Genomic DNA, 16,245 nt, shown 5'->3' with positions numbered 1-16,245 from the left:
CGCTGATCTAGCTTTAGCTTGATGGGACGACGTGCCGCGGTACGGACAAGTCGTAATGTAGATATTGGAATTGAAGGATGTTATGGATCACAATTAGAATTTACAACGCCATTAAAATAACACTGAGAATCAGACGAGGGAAGATGACTGATTTACGCTACCAATTCAATCTATACGATTGATATAAGCAACATGGATCAAGAGGGGAGTGAGTCAATGCATAAAATTCCATGTATCACAAACGAACCCACTCGGTATTGAACTAAAAAAAAAGTGCTCGGACCTGTCGGTAAATACCTGATCCAAGAGATAATCGGACCGTATGATGTGCCCGTTTGCGGCCTCGAACATTAGTGACGGTATAATTACCACATCTTAACTCGAGAATGGCCAGCGCATTACGAGATATGACCGGTATTCTACCAGAGCTTACGCTATATTTCAAAACTTACCGTATATCCCCAATATCAGAGCCAGGAACCACGCCTAAATGGCCGGCCGGAGTCGATCGTGACCATTCTGTGACCATACGGTACTGTATTTGGTCCTATGGAGATCAATCGAGTCACTCACAAGTCCCTTTGCGATGGGTGGCCCACACAGAAGTGACCCCGATGGTACCTCTGAGCATCCGCTGCACATAATCCCATTCCTCCACTATCAAATCTATCTTTCCTTTCCTTTCTTCTCCTTCTGCGGCTTTGGACTGGCGTCCATTTGATTCTCTTACTCCCGTTCTCTTTTCCTCTTTGCCCCTTCACCTCGGCCTAATCTTAATATCGAGGTTCCGAATTCTTCCCATCTTCACACTTCCCAGGAAACTTACCTATCTCGCCCTTGTTCTTCAATCTACCTCGTCACCCTTCCAATGCGCCCATCGCGTTGCCAGTGACCTTTCTTTCGGTACACGAATCGGGCGCGCACAGGCCGGAATCCTCCCCTCATACGCCTCCATAAATTCGACAATCAGAAGAGATGGTGGCTCCGGCCTCGACCGGAGTGAGCCCGATGGCCAACCGGCCCTCGATGGGCCCCCAGCCAACCCGGTCTTCAAGCACCCACCCGTCGCATTCCCACAACGTACCCTTGAGCGCTCGAAGATCAGCACCGCTTGACCTGGCTACCGTAGAACGACGTGGCCAATCCAATGCCCCTCGCGAGCCTTCGAAGCGCATTCGCCCTCATGGCATTCCCGAGGCCCCGACATTTCGCCCAACCGAGGAGGAGTTCAAGGATCCTGTGGCGTACATCCAGAAGATTGCGCCCGAGGGGAAGAAATATGGCATCTGTAGAGTTATCCCACCGGACAACTGGCAGCCATCGTTTGCGATTGATACAGAGGTAAAGCTCTTGCGAGATCCTTGTCATCATTTTTGCTACACTTGCTTGTCTTCGACATGTGTCGAGGCCCACTTCATCTCCTCCCATTTGCTGGTTCAATCCAATTTTCAACTTGGTCGACTGACTCGCAATCCTTTCTGCAGAGATTCCATTTCAAGACCCGTCGACAAGAACTCAACTCGGTCGAAGGAGGTATGGCCCCGCGTTCGGCTGATTTTGCTGCCGGTGGAACCACTCCACAGCGCGGTTCTAACCCAGACTCTAACTCAGGAAACCGCGCCAACATGAACTATATCGATGGGCTCGCCATGTTTCACAAGCAGCACGGGACGAATTACAGCCGGTTACCCAGCGTCGACAAACGCCCTCTGGACCTCTACAAGCTGAAAAAGGCTGTTGAAACCCGGGGTGGATTTGAGCAAGTGTGCAAAACCAAGAAATGGGCGGAAATCGGTCGCGATCTTGGATATAGCGGAAAGATCATGTCTTCCCTGTCGACCTCGCTCAAAAATTCCTACCAGCGTTACCTACAGCCTTACGAGGAGTACCTCGCTCGGGCCAAGCCTGGCGTCCAGCAGCAGCTTGAGATGGAACATGGTGGTCCTTTTACCCCATCCCCCAGGAACTCTCCTATGCTCAAAAAGCCGATATTGGACGAAAATGGCACCCCTTCCAAACCGCGTGAAGAAACACCGTTAATGCGAATGGTGCCGGCTGCGAGTACTCCAATGCACAATCCCGCTGATATGCCCACCCCATCCGTCGAACCCACGCCCCCTCCGCGTCCAGCGCCCTCTGGCTTTACCCCCGTAAATGCTGGTCTAGGTGGCTTTACTGCCGTTAACCACTCTCCTGTGGTTGCCCAATCGCCTGCTGTCCAATCCCCGGGCTTTTCAGTGGTCAACAATGGGCCAGCCATTAAACACGAAGGGGAGAATGGAACAGCAACACCCAAGCATGTTATTGACCACCCCGCTCATTCGACCCCTGTTCCGAATGACCCGGCCGGGCTTCCTGTGAAGCGCGCAATCAGTCATGACAGTGGTTCCCAGGCCGACAATGGAGACGACGGAGGCAGCGGTCGGCGGAGCAAGCGCCTCAAGAAAGGTATTGTATATATTCTATGCGAAGTCTATGGTTAGTAGCTGACAGATTTTATTAGATGGTGCTCCAACCGTGGCAGGCTCACATATGTCCCTTCTCCGACCCGCACTACCCAAGCCACGCAAGGATGGTGCGCCGCGGACCGGCGAGGTAAGTTTCATATTTGAAAATGAATGTTGACTGGTGAAACTAAGCTTTGGTAGAAATGCGAGTCATGCGGGAAGTCTGATGACCGTTCAACAATTCTTATGTGCGATAGCTGCGAACTTGGATACCACACAACCTGCCTCGACCCATCTACAACAGCTCCTTCAGACTATGATTGGCACTGTCCCAAATGTCTAGTAGGAACTGGCGAGTTCGGATTTGAAGATGGAGGTGTTTATTCACTAAAGCAATTTCAAGAAAAGGCGAATGAGTTTAAGAAGCGCTATTTCGCTTCCAAAATGCCATTTGACCCTGTTCTTAACACCCATCGACGGGAAACCGAGGATGACGTGGAAGCCGAGTTCTGGAAGCTAGTGGTGGACTTACACGAGACGGTTGAGGTCGAATACGGCGCTGATATTCACTCTACTACTCACGGCAGTGGATTCCCCACCATTGAACGAAATCCTCTTGATCCTCATTCCTCTGATCCTTGGAATTTGAATGTTCTCCCTTTCTATGGTGATTCGCTCTTCCGTCACATCAAATCCGATGTGTCTGGGATGACGGTGCCTTGGGTCTATGTGGGAATGTGTTTCTCTACTTTCTGCTGGCACAACGAGGATCATTACGCCTATTCGGCCAACTATCAGCATTTTGGTGCGACCAAGACCTGGTACGGAATCCCCGGAGCCGATGCACAGGCATTTGAAGCAGCTATGCGCGAGGCAGTCCCGGAATTATTCGAGGGCCAGCCCGACCTTTTATTCCAACTCGTCACTTTGATGCCGCCGGACAAGTTACGAAAAGCCGGTGTCAACGTCTATGCGGTGGATCAGAGAGCTGGTCAGTTTGTCTTGACATTCCCACAAGCGTACCATGCTGGCTTCAACCACGGCTTCAACTTCAATGAAGCAGTGAACTTCGCTCCTGCCGATTGGGAACCTTGGGGCGCAGCGGGAGTGGAACGCCTGCAAACATTCCGCCGGCATCCGTGTTTTTCTCACGATGAACTTCTTTTCACGGCTGCTGCTCGCGATACGACTATCACAACTGCCAAGTGGCTAGCACCCGCACTGGAGCGAACTTGTCATCGAGAACTCGCCGACAGAGCATCGTTCCTGACCCGCCATCGGGACGCTATGCCTCACAATTGTGGTATTGGCACCAGCACCCCGACAGGTGAATGTCAGCTTAAGTTCGTAGTGGAAGAGGAGGATCTCCCGGAGGATGACTACCAGTGTCAGCACTGTAAGACCTACACTTACCTCACGCAGTTCCGTTGCCACAAGTCAGGCAAGAGTCTTTGCTTGTTACATGTTGAGGTTTACGACTGCTGCGGTGAGTCCCTGCCCCAGAAACTCCTGGGGCCAGGTCACACCCTGCGCTATCGTGTCAGTGATGATGAGCTCAAGGCAGTGGTCCAAAGAGTCCAGGGAAGAGCCAGAATCCCCGAGATATGGGGGGAAAAGCTTGACAAGACCCTGGAGGATGAGCCAAAGCCACAGCTGAAGGCTCTCCACCACTTGCTCAGTGAAGGTGAGAAAATCCCATACCACCTGCCTGGTCTCCAAGATCTTGCGGCCTTCGTCCAGCGTTGCGATAAATGGGTTGAAGAGGCGAACAACTACATCACCCGGAAGCAGCAAAACCGCAGAAAAAACGAAAAAGCATGGCGCAAGGCTGGCTCCAAGGCGGCGCAGCTGGACGATCGTGATCGTGAAGTCCGCAGAGTGGAGAGTATCTACGCCCTTCTGGCAGAGGCTGATAAACTTTCCTTCGACTGTCCACAGATGGCGGCTTTGGAAGAGAAGACCCGCGAGATCGAAAAATTCCGCCAGGATGTTAACGCCGCCCTGATGAACCCGCACACCCGATCGACCCAGGATATTGAGGAACTCGTCGAGTCCGGCCGAAATTTCAATGTGGAGATCCCGGAAGTCGAACATTTGGAGAAGATTTCGCAACAAATGAAATGGACGGAAGATGCCGCTCGTAAGCGGGACCAATATCTCACCCTAAAGGACTGCCAGGAGATTATTGCCACAGGACAACAACTAGGACTTTCTGACACCAACGAGCACCTGCTCCATTTCAAGGAACTCGGACGACATGGGGAAGCTTGGGAAACCAAGGCCAAAGAGTTGATGGCGGTCGAGGCTGTACACTACCAGCAGTTGGAAGCTCTGTCCGCGCAAGCCACCCGCTTCCCAGTTTCCCCTGATATTCTAGCTGCTGTTGACGCTATCTTGACCAAACAGCGCGAGGCACAGAAACGGATCCAGACTCTTTATGAAAAGAGCAAAGATCCTGATCTGAGGAATCGACCTGTTTACAAAGATGTTCGTGAACTTACCGAGTCTCTTGAGCAACTCAACAGTCGACCAAGTGGAGCCATTGACTTGGAACGGGAACAGAAGCGCCACGAGGACTGGATGAGAAAGGGCAAAAAGCTGTTCGGCAAGGCCAATGCTCCCTTACACATTCTGAAATCTCATATGGAGTACGTGGAGAAGCGGAACTCCTACTGTTTCGACTTGGAGGACAGCTATCGCCCTCCTGTGGAGCCTTCTTCCCGAGACAACACTCCGGATGGGTTGCTGGAGAATCCCAATCCCAATGTGTCCAATGTCTGGGGCCCGAAGTCTCGCAAGCGGGATGTCTTTTGCATTTGTAGGCATTCAGAAGCAGGGATGATGATTGAATGTGAAGTTTGTCACGAGTGGTGAGTCGGACTATGATTAAATCAATATTAAACCACATCACTAACATCATCTAGGTACCATGGGAAATGTTTGAAGATTGCGCGAGGCAAAGTCAAAGAGTTTGACAAATACACATGTCCGATCTGTGACTGGCGTCAGAAAATCCCTCGGGATGCAGCTCGTCCGAAATTGGAAGACCTGCTAGACTGGCAAGCCGAAATCGCTACTCTTCCTTTCCAGCCTGACGAGGAAGAAGTCTTGGACAGCATCGTGAACCAGGCTACTGCGTTCCGTGATTTCCTCCAAGGCTTCACCAACGCTGCTTGCACGACTACCGAGGAAGTGCCTACATTGATCTTCTACTTGCGGAAGATTGAAGGTGCTGAGGTTCTTCTGACATACGAGACCAACTTTTTCCGGCAGGAGATTCATAAGTGGGCGCCCGTTGCGCCGGAGCCACCACCAATTCTGGATCAGTCACTCTCGACCCGCAAGCCTCGGCCCACCAAGCAGCAAAAGATCATGGCACAACTTGGCGTTGAACGCCCCGAAGATCTTCCAGAGCATCTGCGGGTGAAGCATATGGCAGCGAAGCGCAAGTCGGTTGATATGCAGTCCCAGCCTCAGACTACTCCCCGACCCACCTCTTTGCAGCCCGCCCCGCCAACCCCAAACAGCAACCAGCCTCCTACCTCTGGGCCGACGTTGACTCCCATGTCAGACTCGGCCAATAACACATCTTATCCTTTCTCTGCCAATTATTCCCTGCCGGCCAGTGATACCACACCGGCATTCGCGCCTACATCTTCCGCATTTTTGCCTCACGTTGCCGAAGCTACTCGATCCCCCTCTTTCCTGCCTCGCTCTCCCACGCCCCAACAAGGCATTGAGCCTCCTCTTTTCAGTCCATCTCGCTTCGATCGTGATCCTCAATTTGTCAGCAGCAGCCCTCGTCCGAATATGGACGATGTGTTTGCAGATCTTACGAATCAAGACGTCGAGCCCGAGGCAGAGGCTATGGAGAACTCCCATGCCAATGAAGCCCTTGAGGCACTCAATGCTAGCAATGGCAGTAGCCGGGCACCCTCTCCCAATGATGAGTCTGCTCAAAACGGCGATGTCCATAGTGCTGGTCTCCAGGATGCCACGGCCCCGGCCAATGCCGAAAAGATTGAGGCGGAGTCTTGATTTGGTAGGGTTGCACTGTATCGCTATTTTCGAATGCGTGTCCAACTTTTCCTTTTTTAAATTTATCTTTCTTGAGTTGTGTTTTTTTTTTCCTTTCCATTCCCACTTGCCTGTCCAATGCGGGATGATTTCGGACAGGGGTGTCTTATAAGGTGAAGGGCCTGGCGTGCCCGTGGAGTTTTTTCTAGCGCTTTTCTCTTTTCTATGTTCTATCATGTTTCTGACGACCGCGGTAGTCCGCCTCTCTTCGATTTCTTTTTGCTTGCTAGTCACCGTGTAATACTAGTTGAATACAGCCATTGTCATTTTTCCCCGGCCTCTTGTTATCTTCAGATTCTATCTGCATATGCTCCCAAAGCAGCCTGACCGCCTGTATGAATGAAAAGCACATTTACGTGTTTCAAGCTATGTTGCTCCGCATAATCCCTAACCTCCTTCTCCTGCACCCAGTGCATCATTGCCCAAGCAACCTTGGCAGTATACACCGGATCCAAGATAACGCCCTCCATCTGCGCCATATTATTCAAAGCAAGGCTACTATGCGTATCCAGGATGCCGTACCCCGTTCCGACAAACCGATCTTCAAGGCACACGTCTTCTTTGCCAATGTCCCTCTCCGCATCCAACCCAATGAATGCCCCTGCGCGCCGCGCAAACGTAAGAACCCTCTCTTCATGATAAGGCCGTGGCTTCGTAGGTGAATTCAAAATTCCCATGAGCTTCCTCGGTACCGAAGATCCCCCCATCTTATCCAGCAACTTAAACCCCGCAATCAATCCTCCATGCGTACTCCCACTCCCACACGCCACAAAGATCACATCAAACCTTCCTGATCCCTTCAACTGAAGTGTCTGTTCTTGCTCTGCAATCTCTATCGCCGCACGCGCATACCCGAGTCCGCCGAGCGGATGCAGGCTCGCCCCTCCAGGAATCCAGTAGGGGATCTCGCCCCGCCGGCGCAGCATTTCCAAGACTGGATTCGCATCATCCGCTATTGGATCCCCTTCTTCAAAGACTTGCACATCGGCGCCTAAGAGCCGATTAACCTGCACATTCCCCGTGCGTAGAAATGATTCCTTGTCTGGGGCGGTGCGTAGTCCACCGCCCGTACCGCGGTGCAGTAGGACCAGAGCTTTGAGTCCTAGCTTGCGTGCTAGGGTGGCAACTTGGACAGTGTGATTACTTTGGATGGCGCCTTCTGTGACGAGAATAGTTGCAGGGCCGCAGCTGGGAACATCTTCTTCCCTCGGTGGATGATGTTCGTGGTAGCCGTATTTTGGGGCGGCGGAAAGAATATCTGGGACAATGTATTCCAGCTTGCGGTATTTGTTCCCTGAACATGCTAGGGGCGATGATTGGTCTTCGCGTTTAGCGAAGATGGATATTTGGGGATGGTTGGGGTGGTGCCCAGTTGCAGGTGTGAGTGATTTTAGCGGGTGGATGGGTGATGCATGAGAGTATAGGAGTTGATAGCGAGGTATCTGGGCGAATTGTTCAGGGAGTGGGAAGGACATTTTGATCATCGTGGCTCTGGAATCGAGAGTGATGTACGTTGAAGGTGGTTTGGTTTGAGTGCGGATAGATGTGGGGACAAGAAAAGTCGCATGCGGAGTGCGGGGAGGATCTGCATGATATTGATCCTATCTTTGTAAATACATTGGATCCTAAATAGAACGGTTTAGGACATTTGTCAAGGCGGCCCAGGATAATAAATGGACCTGCGTTGTATCTGCGAGGCGACGATAGCCATAAGGTAAATCCAGACTTAGGAGTCAGAGCTCCTAATATTTGGCTTAACTCATTTGAATAACAGAAACTTTGAGTTGTATTGCTAAAGGCATCAAAGATAGCAAATTGAGAAGCGCAGAGTACACAGCGAATCAACATCCAACCAATTGATCACTGCCATCGTTCAAATATCTTGTGGTCAACCTCAAACCATGCTCAACCTTAGGCTTTAATAGTAAGCTGCTGCATATTTGGCAAAGTTAAGCCTGCCTCCATAGCAAAGCTCTGGCTCTTCAAGCTCTCACAGGCTGAAATGAGACCATTGAGGTAGGCCTCATACTCCTCGCGTTGATCACCCGCACACTCCGAGTGTTCCAGCCCAGGTCCACGGGTGCCTGCATGGTATCCACTGATGTAGGACTACGTCTCCGAACAATCTATGTCTTGTTCGACAAGATGATACCTCGTTGGGCTGACGTAGCCAATAGACAGGTCACGTCAATGTTCTTCAATTGCTACCTATTTGCCTACTATCAGTCTGGTTGGGAGTATACGCTTGTTCAGTGGTGCAAGTCTTGGGGATGTAATAATTCACCGCAGGCTGTTACATGAAGCCCCTCAGCTCGAAATCATCTGCGTTTGCCTCGACAAACTTGGTGAATTCGTGGAGCTTATTCTTATGAGCCGATCTCAAGTAGTCGGGCTCGCGCCAGGAACCGTTGACTGGATGTAATGCTGGAATTGTCTCAATATAAACCTTGAAAAATGTCCCTAAATGCAATTCACTGAGAATTTAGCTAAATTATTCTGGTGTAGGTATTCAAAAGTTGTGGGCAGCTGTGTCTCATGGGGAAGTTAGTCTTATATATATTTCTCTTTTGATAGTAACGGGTACCCTGGTAGCAGTGGCCTAGTAGAGTAAGTAGACCCAAGTCATTTTTATCACAATGTAGAATGAACTTTTTAAGCGAGGTTATTCGCGAATCCTTCGGAAACAGGGAGGCTTCAATGCAGCTCCCAGGTGTTGATGACTTGACTGGAATCTCAGGCTGGAATGAGATGCAGGGACCAAAATTTACTCATCAGCTCTAGTCGATAATTGAGAGTTTTCGGACATAGAATTTGGTTTTTAAATTACTACTGTAAAAGGATTCTCATCAAAATATTCATAATGAGTGATGGGGGGTTGATCCAGAGTGACGTCGGTCCAGTAGCTTTCACCTTCGGCCAAGAAATCAAACCAAACAACGTCAAACCCAACCACAGCATGACTCTCCTCCAGTTCCTCCGCCAAGCACGTCAAGTGCACCTCCAATTCCTCGCAGGCACTCTCTCCGAGCTCCCAATCTACGTCCTAGGCAACCCCTCCGCCGACCTCGACTCCATTATCTCCGCAATCCTCTACTCCTACTGCGCCAACAACCGCCTCCCAACCACAACCCCACGCCCACACATCCCACTCCTCAATTTACCCAGTATCCCCGCAGGCCCAGAGCTCCACAGGCTCCGACCAGAGTTTGTTACAGCACTATGGCTCTCAACCAATTTCCCCGCCTTGAGATTAGATGAGCGATTCGAGGACTCCTCCGAATCGGCAGGGAATTTACTCCGCGACCATATCGTGACAATGGCGGATTTTGCACAGAGCTTGAAGGACCGATCCATCACGCGTAAGCTAGATGTGGACACGACACTGGTGGACTGGAATGCGCTGCCAGAACGCGTCGATGGAGAGGACGGCAAGGGTTCTTTAGGCGGTGTTCTGTCGGAGGTTATCTTCCACGCTATTGGCTGTATCGATCACCACGTCGATGAGAAGTTTATGCCCACCAAAGAAGCCCTGCCAACAGGACAACCACTGATCATTCAACCTGGACCGGGATCATGTGCTTCGTTGATCACAAACGAGATGAACCAGCGGGGCTTTTGGGCAGCTACAGCTACAGCGAATGCAGAGGAATCTTCTGCAGCGGAAATCGCGCAGGTCGCGAAGCTGGCTCTCGCTCCGATACTGATTGATACCTCGAATCTCACGGCGGAAGGCAAAGTCACCGATGTAGATGTGCAGGCTGTTGAGTTTTTGCGGCCGCAGCCGGGGGATCAATCGTGGAACATGGAGAAATTCTACGAGGAGATTCTCAGTGCGAAGCAGAATAGTCTTGATCGGTTGACGTTGCATGAGGTCTTAGATCGGGACTATAAGGAGTGGACTGAAACGACGAAGTCGTCCGATCAGAGTATCACGCTCGGGTTTTGCTCATCCGTCAAGCCCATCCGATGGGTTATTGAGAAAGCGGGTAGCCCGCAGAAATTCTTGGATGATGTCCGCTCGTTTGCTACTTCGGGAGGGAAGCAGTTGGATGTTGTGGTTGTTATGACGTCTTTCACATCTCGCGAGGGCCAGTTCTCTCGTGAGCTCTTGATCAGTGTGGTGGCTGATCATGAGCTTGTCGTTGCGGGTGTTGAGTCATTTGTTACGCAAGCCGCATCTCAGCTCGGTCTTGTGGAGTGGACGGCGTTGGATGGGGCGGTGGTCGATGTCTCCGAAGAGGAGATTCGATCTACACTAGATGAAGATAAGGGCGCCTGGAAGGCATTATGGGTCCAGAAGGATACAAAGGCGAGTAGGAAGCAGGTCGCTCCTTTACTGCGAGGTGCTATTGCCAAGATATAAACAAGCTAGCTTAGGGTATACAGATACGTTTTATGATCATAGACAGGCTGAAGAATGATGGATATATGTTAAATTGTTACTTTGAAAATAGCCGATTAGTCCGAACACCCGAACACCGTAGATCAGGCAAATATGTCAAAATGAAACAGATGTGGGATGCAATATATGTAATGCTCCAAACCGACCTTATGCAAATGCCAGTAGGAAATCGGAAAAAGGAAACGCAAAAGACAGAACAGACATGCAAAAAAACATAACAAAAACACAAAACCAGAAGTTAAACAATAACAACAAAAACACCACGGAGCACATATCTATCAAACACACTCCCACTCGCAAAATACACACCAGCGTGCCACTCGGTCAGCAAGGACCAAGCCGCGCCAGGTTCCACGTTCACCAATCTTGATCACTGTCTCCCATACACTACCCTCAGCCGCAGCGTCTCTGATAGAGTCAGAGGGATTGTCTGGGGATATCATGTGTTCGGCCTTACGGCTGAGACGCATGATCTTGCCGGATGGGGACTGGATGGCCAGCTTGGCTGGTTTGTCCCGTCCACTAGCAGAGCGGGTGGAGGAGATGGCAGAAGTAGACGCCGAGAATTCATTGGAGTTGCTGGATACGGTCGACGCACCAGCAGTGCTAGACACCATGCTCAATGCACTAGAGGGACGATTAAAGACGGAAGGAGAGGCGCGGCCGTTCATGGGGAATTCATCCTTGGACGGGAGCTGGGGAGAAGCGGGGTGCTGGCGAACGGCAAAAACAAAGGTATTGTTAACTGCTAAACGAGAGCACTGAGGCTGCATGATGTAGAGGTCATGGCGTTGAGCATGCGGTGTAGGATGACGCAGCACAAAGTCGTAGGGCGGGTTCTCGCCAGTGTGGAACATAGGGAGAGCGAGGGCCAACGGGTGAGGGATGTCTTTGCTGGAATGCATAAGGCCCTTCTTGCCAGCATACACTTTGAGCACAGCCTGTCCTTCGTCCCCTGGTAGGACAGCCTTGATAGTGATGCGCTTTTGGCCGCGGATCCAGTCCGGCTGAACAAGGGCACGCTTGCGCACAATATCACCACTCTCAAAGAAGTCACCATCCATGTCACGCGCGAACGCGGGAGCCTCCACCTCAGCAGCGCATTCGACATCCGGGGGGACCACGAGACAAATTTGCATGCATTCCAAGCCCTCAAGTTGGAGCAGACTAGTGTCATAATCCGGAAACTGAGCGCCTAGCTTGAAGTACTGTGGACATACAGTTGGGAGTGCCAAAAGGACATCCGGCGAGACCGGAGGACAAATGTGTTGTTCTTCAGGATAGAGTGGAATGTGGGTATAGCAAAGATCTAGTGGCCGTGCGAGGAAATACCAGCTTTCTGCCACGGAAGAGTTGATGGTGACGAACCGGCTTCTCTGAGGGTTGGTCGGACTCGCCAATGCACAATCCATGAAACGCCACTCTCCATCAACGAGAACTGCGTTCCACCAATGGTTGGGGCGGGAGAGGCTGTCAAGGTCCAGAGCATTGCCAGGGGTCTTCAAAAATCCATGGATAACCTCTGCGTGAAGACCAACAGCGGCACACATATCATTCACCAAAATCGCAATCTCCTGAGGGCTGCCTCGCTTAGCGTGCAAAACTCTTTTCATGTCAACCTCGATGCCATCAACGGGTTCTTCCCACGCAATTTTCTCGCTGACCCAGGTGAAAATTGCGCGGAGACGCTGTACATCACTCTTATAAGGACGACAAATGTAGCCTTGAGCAAGACTCACGGGGTTTGTTGTCGGCGGAACGCTATTAATGAACCGCGCGCTCTTGTCGACCAAGGTCAAGTTCCCAGAGTTGAAATTCGCAGGGTCAGCGATGGGCAAGCCGTCAATACTTTCGTCACCCTCTGCAGTATCATGCAATTCCTCAACAGCGTATATAACGGGATGGTCCATCATCTGACACCGTTCGGCCCGGTCAATTCTCTCATTCCGGCTGGGGGAAGACGCTCGATTGACATCACGGCGAACTTGAACCCAGTCAATGGCGCTTGTGTTAACTTCATTATCACGCGGTGTATCGCGATTTGAGTGAGAGGTGAGGAGTGGCGACACAACATCGACTACCCTGTTTCCTTTTGTGGGAGACGGAGAGCCATGGCCGACTGAAATGCTGCTCCTCGCACTGGCAGCGCCTGTCTTGGCAGACTCAAAAATCTTTTTAAAAAAGCCCTGCTTCTTACTCTTTGGGGTAGAAAGACCACCAAACACTCCACCCGCGTCGCCTACATCATTGTCATTAGACGACCATGGAATGGCCGATGATGCGCCCTGGCGAGATGTGTTGTGACTTGAGTGATAGGATACCCCTGTCATAGGTGATTCTGGTCTATCCATGTGTCCCGCATCACTGAAGCCACGAGAGCGAACTGTATCCATGGCGGTGTTCGGCCTTTGGTAGGTCCCATTCCGTCTTGCGTAGCTCCCGGCGCTAGTCGCACTAAACCCCCCAGCGGAAAACCCACTCATCAAGCTCTGGCCAGTCTTGTCTGTACTCGTCGTTTGATTGGTCCCGATGCTTTGCACTCCACTAGAGCTTGTAGTATTGGACTTGTTCGTGAAGGTTCGATTCAACCTGTCATTTCTCATATCTCTCCCGGACCTACGCTCGCTCAGGTGTGGATACTGGGCAGGGATAGAATTGTGGCGTGTGGCATGCTTTGGGGGTGGCGGAGGAGGTTGATCGTCCCCTCCTGTTTCGTCGTCCTCGGGCGGACGGTTTTGAGATTCCAGCTGTCGAAGACGGCTCTCCATCCGTTGGACATAGTTGTTTAATTGAGGCGGGCCATCCATATGATCGTGGGAATAGACGCTGTTGCGGTGCACCAGCTCACCACGAGCCTGCTGCTTATTGCCATCAAACCCGAGCGAGGTCAATGGTCGACGTCTAGTAGCTGGAGGCGTTTTGTCATTCATATCATCGTACGCATCGCCAGACCAGGGGTTGTTGAATGCCGGTGGGGGAGACGGTGAAGGTGCTTGGCGTGGCGAGGGCGAGGGAGGGTGATCTCGTGGCAAGCCCATGTCCTCCAATGAAGTCATAACATCCTCCATAGCGTCTCTCAATGGAGATGGGGTGTTACCGTTTGCATCTGATTGGGCGGACATCCCGGAACGTGTCGACATGGCTCCAGGTGAAGGAGTACGGGAAAATATCACGTAACGATCGTTCATGTTCAATGGAGTAGGAGAGCGTGAAGGCATTGGAGAATGATTTGGGGGCTTTGGGGAGCGTAGTAAGCGCTGCGGCTGTTGTGACGCGTGCATAGGCGGCTGAGGCGAGTGTGACCGAGGACGATTGACAGCGACTCGGTGTGGTGGGGGAGGGGGGAGGAGGGGGAGACTCCTCACGTTCTTGCATCTGCATCGGAGAGACTTGCTGGGGCATTGGTGAGATTGTGCGATGCGGCATCTGCGAGACCTCGTGATTCATGGGAGAATCGTCATAGTACATTGGAGAGGGTGCCCGTTGTGGCATAGTAGGTGGTGCATGGTAAGGCATTGGCGAAACAGCACGATGGGGCATCGGTGAAACTTGTCGATGCCTAGGAGACTCATCATAGTACATCGGAGAGGGCGCTCGGTGAGGCATGGTGGGTGGCGCATGATAGGGCATTGGCGAAACCTCTCGATGCCTCGGAGAGTCGTCGTAGTACATTGGAGATGCTCCTCGCATGGCAGCTGATGTATTGTACGGTGCCGGCGATACTGCACGATTAGGCATTGGTGAAACAGACCGATGGGCCATTGGGGAAGCCGCGCGAGGTGGCAAAGGAGAGGCTTCTTGACGCGATGGGGGAGCTTGATAATACACCGGAGAGCTTTCGTGGGCCATCGGGGAGACCTCTCGAACCATTGGCGAGACTTCACGGGAAGACGGACGCGAGGAAGATACGCTACCGCGAGGCATAATTGCAGACGGTGACCGTTCAGGTTCCATGGATGCGCGGGGTGAAACGCCGCGGGTGGAAGGACGGGAAGAGACAGACGAAGGACGAGATGACATAGAGCCCTGGTTCTTGACCACAGACGCATGGGTACGCAGAGGTTTGACGCTCCTGGGGACACCCCCATCTCTAGGAGGCGTCTGTGGAATAGAGCTCTTGACTGGGGTGTTTGATCTGCTGCGAGCCAGGTTTGAGGCCGGGGAGAGGGCTTCCTTATGCGCTTGGAATGGTTTCCGGAAGACGGTCTTTGCTTTCTTGGGCGCGGACGTCGGATTGTTAATTGGCGAAGATCCTGCTTGAACCATTGGGCTGGTATCACGGCTGATGGGGACAAAGTCTTCACTCATGAGCTCAACAAAGTTGGAGGGAAAGAGTCCAACCGCGCGCTTATCACGGCGCAAACGACCCATCCACCACTGGCCATCTCCCGCATTCAGACATTCGATCAGATCACCCTCCACGAAGCCCAAGTCCCGCGTGGTCTCTCCTCCCCACGAATACACTGCTCGGCACCAGCATGGAAACCGCGATGGCAACTGGGACGTGCTGGGTGCCATCGCGATCGATGGCGTATGATTCGGGCGGGCGCAAAAGGACAAATCGCTTCATACGTAGGGGCTAGTTTTGAAGAAGACTCCAGCCAGCACGGTTCAACTGGCCGACCAATGGATGGAATGTTGGGGATGTAATTGGACTCAAGCGAAGTCGGAGTTTGGGCGCGGAGGGGGCTGAAAGGTGCGAAAATCACGAGGGTCAAAGTGGATTTAGGCCAAGATCATGGCGCAAGCGATAGAAGAGGCGACTCTAAGGGTTGAGGATAATGTCTCTGAGGCAACAGTAGGGGGTGAAATTGGGGAAGAAGAGAGGGCGAAGCAGTTCAGACGGTGAGACCCGAGCTTGTTGTTTACGCGGGAGATCACCCAATTAGGTCTAGCGGCCAGGAGACTTGTCTTATCGATAAGCTTAATGCACGGTTGTCATCGGTTTCCAGGGTGTTTGCACTCCGGGCCCGTGCGCCATGGGGGTTTTTATCGTTCCTGCCTGTGTGTACTTGCTGTATAGCAATGGATCTGATAGGTTGAGCTTCTGAGGGACGCCCAATTGCATGGGTTCATGTTGCGTCTATAGATCTGAATTCATGGTTGGTACAGCCCCTCCCGACCATGATCCATGGTCGTCACCACGAACCAAAACCCTGGCAACATCCCGCCTCCCCACTCCTCCAAACATCACCCCGCTCTAGCACTAGTGATCCTACAGTTCAGCTTCTCCATTTCTTTCGGCTCGATTTACCCCTGGCCACGGAATTGATTTGGGTTTCATTATACATGAACCTTATCATATTGGTCTTGTTCATC

The 16,245-nt window shown here is 51.8% G+C and overlaps 4 protein-coding genes across 4 annotated transcripts; 2 read left to right on the top strand and 2 right to left on the bottom strand.

The window, feature by feature from the left end:
- Positions 1–975: 975 nt before the first annotated feature.
- N7484_003423 (uncharacterized protein) lies at positions 976–6,485 on the top strand (the record flags this gene model as incomplete). Its single annotated transcript, XM_057113843.1, has 6 exons — positions 976–1,341; positions 1,485–1,533; positions 1,612–2,448; positions 2,504–2,595; positions 2,649–5,317; positions 5,372–6,485. 6 exons carry the CDS (start codon positions 976–978, stop codon positions 6,483–6,485), a joined length of 5,127 nt encoding a protein of 1,708 aa, XP_056973983.1.
- A 329-nt stretch (positions 6,486–6,814) lies between these two features.
- Positions 6,815–7,999, bottom strand: N7484_003422 (1-aminocyclopropane-1-carboxylate deaminase/D-cysteine desulfhydrase; the record flags this gene model as incomplete). Its single annotated transcript, XM_057113842.1, has 1 exon — positions 6,815–7,999. The coding sequence occupies one exon, from the start codon at positions 7,997–7,999 to the stop codon at positions 6,815–6,817; it is 1,185 nt and encodes a 394-aa protein (XP_056973982.1).
- Positions 8,000–9,384: 1,385 nt separating this feature from the next.
- N7484_003421 (putative exopolyphosphatase) lies at positions 9,385–10,887 on the top strand (the record flags this gene model as incomplete). Its single annotated transcript, XM_057113841.1, has 1 exon — positions 9,385–10,887. One exon carries the CDS (start codon positions 9,385–9,387, stop codon positions 10,885–10,887), a length of 1,503 nt encoding a protein of 500 aa, XP_056973981.1.
- Positions 10,888–11,204: 317 nt separating this feature from the next.
- N7484_003420 (putative SH3 domain protein (Cyk3)) lies at positions 11,205–15,444 on the bottom strand (the record flags this gene model as incomplete). The annotated part of the gene is made up of 2 exons (XM_057113840.1): positions 11,205–13,967; positions 14,047–15,444. 2 exons carry the CDS (start codon positions 15,442–15,444, stop codon positions 11,205–11,207), a joined length of 4,161 nt encoding a protein of 1,386 aa, XP_056973980.1.
- Positions 15,445–16,245: the final 801 nt, after the last annotated feature.

Source organism: Penicillium longicatenatum (genome assembly GCF_028827895.1).
Source record: "Penicillium longicatenatum strain IBT 33135 chromosome Unknown contig_2_segment0_segment0, whole genome shotgun sequence".
NCBI classification, from domain to species: Eukaryota; Fungi; Ascomycota; class Eurotiomycetes; order Eurotiales; family Aspergillaceae; genus Penicillium; species Penicillium longicatenatum.
Note: the sequence above shows the minus strand (reverse complement) of the source record. Positions and strands in the feature narration are given on the sequence as shown.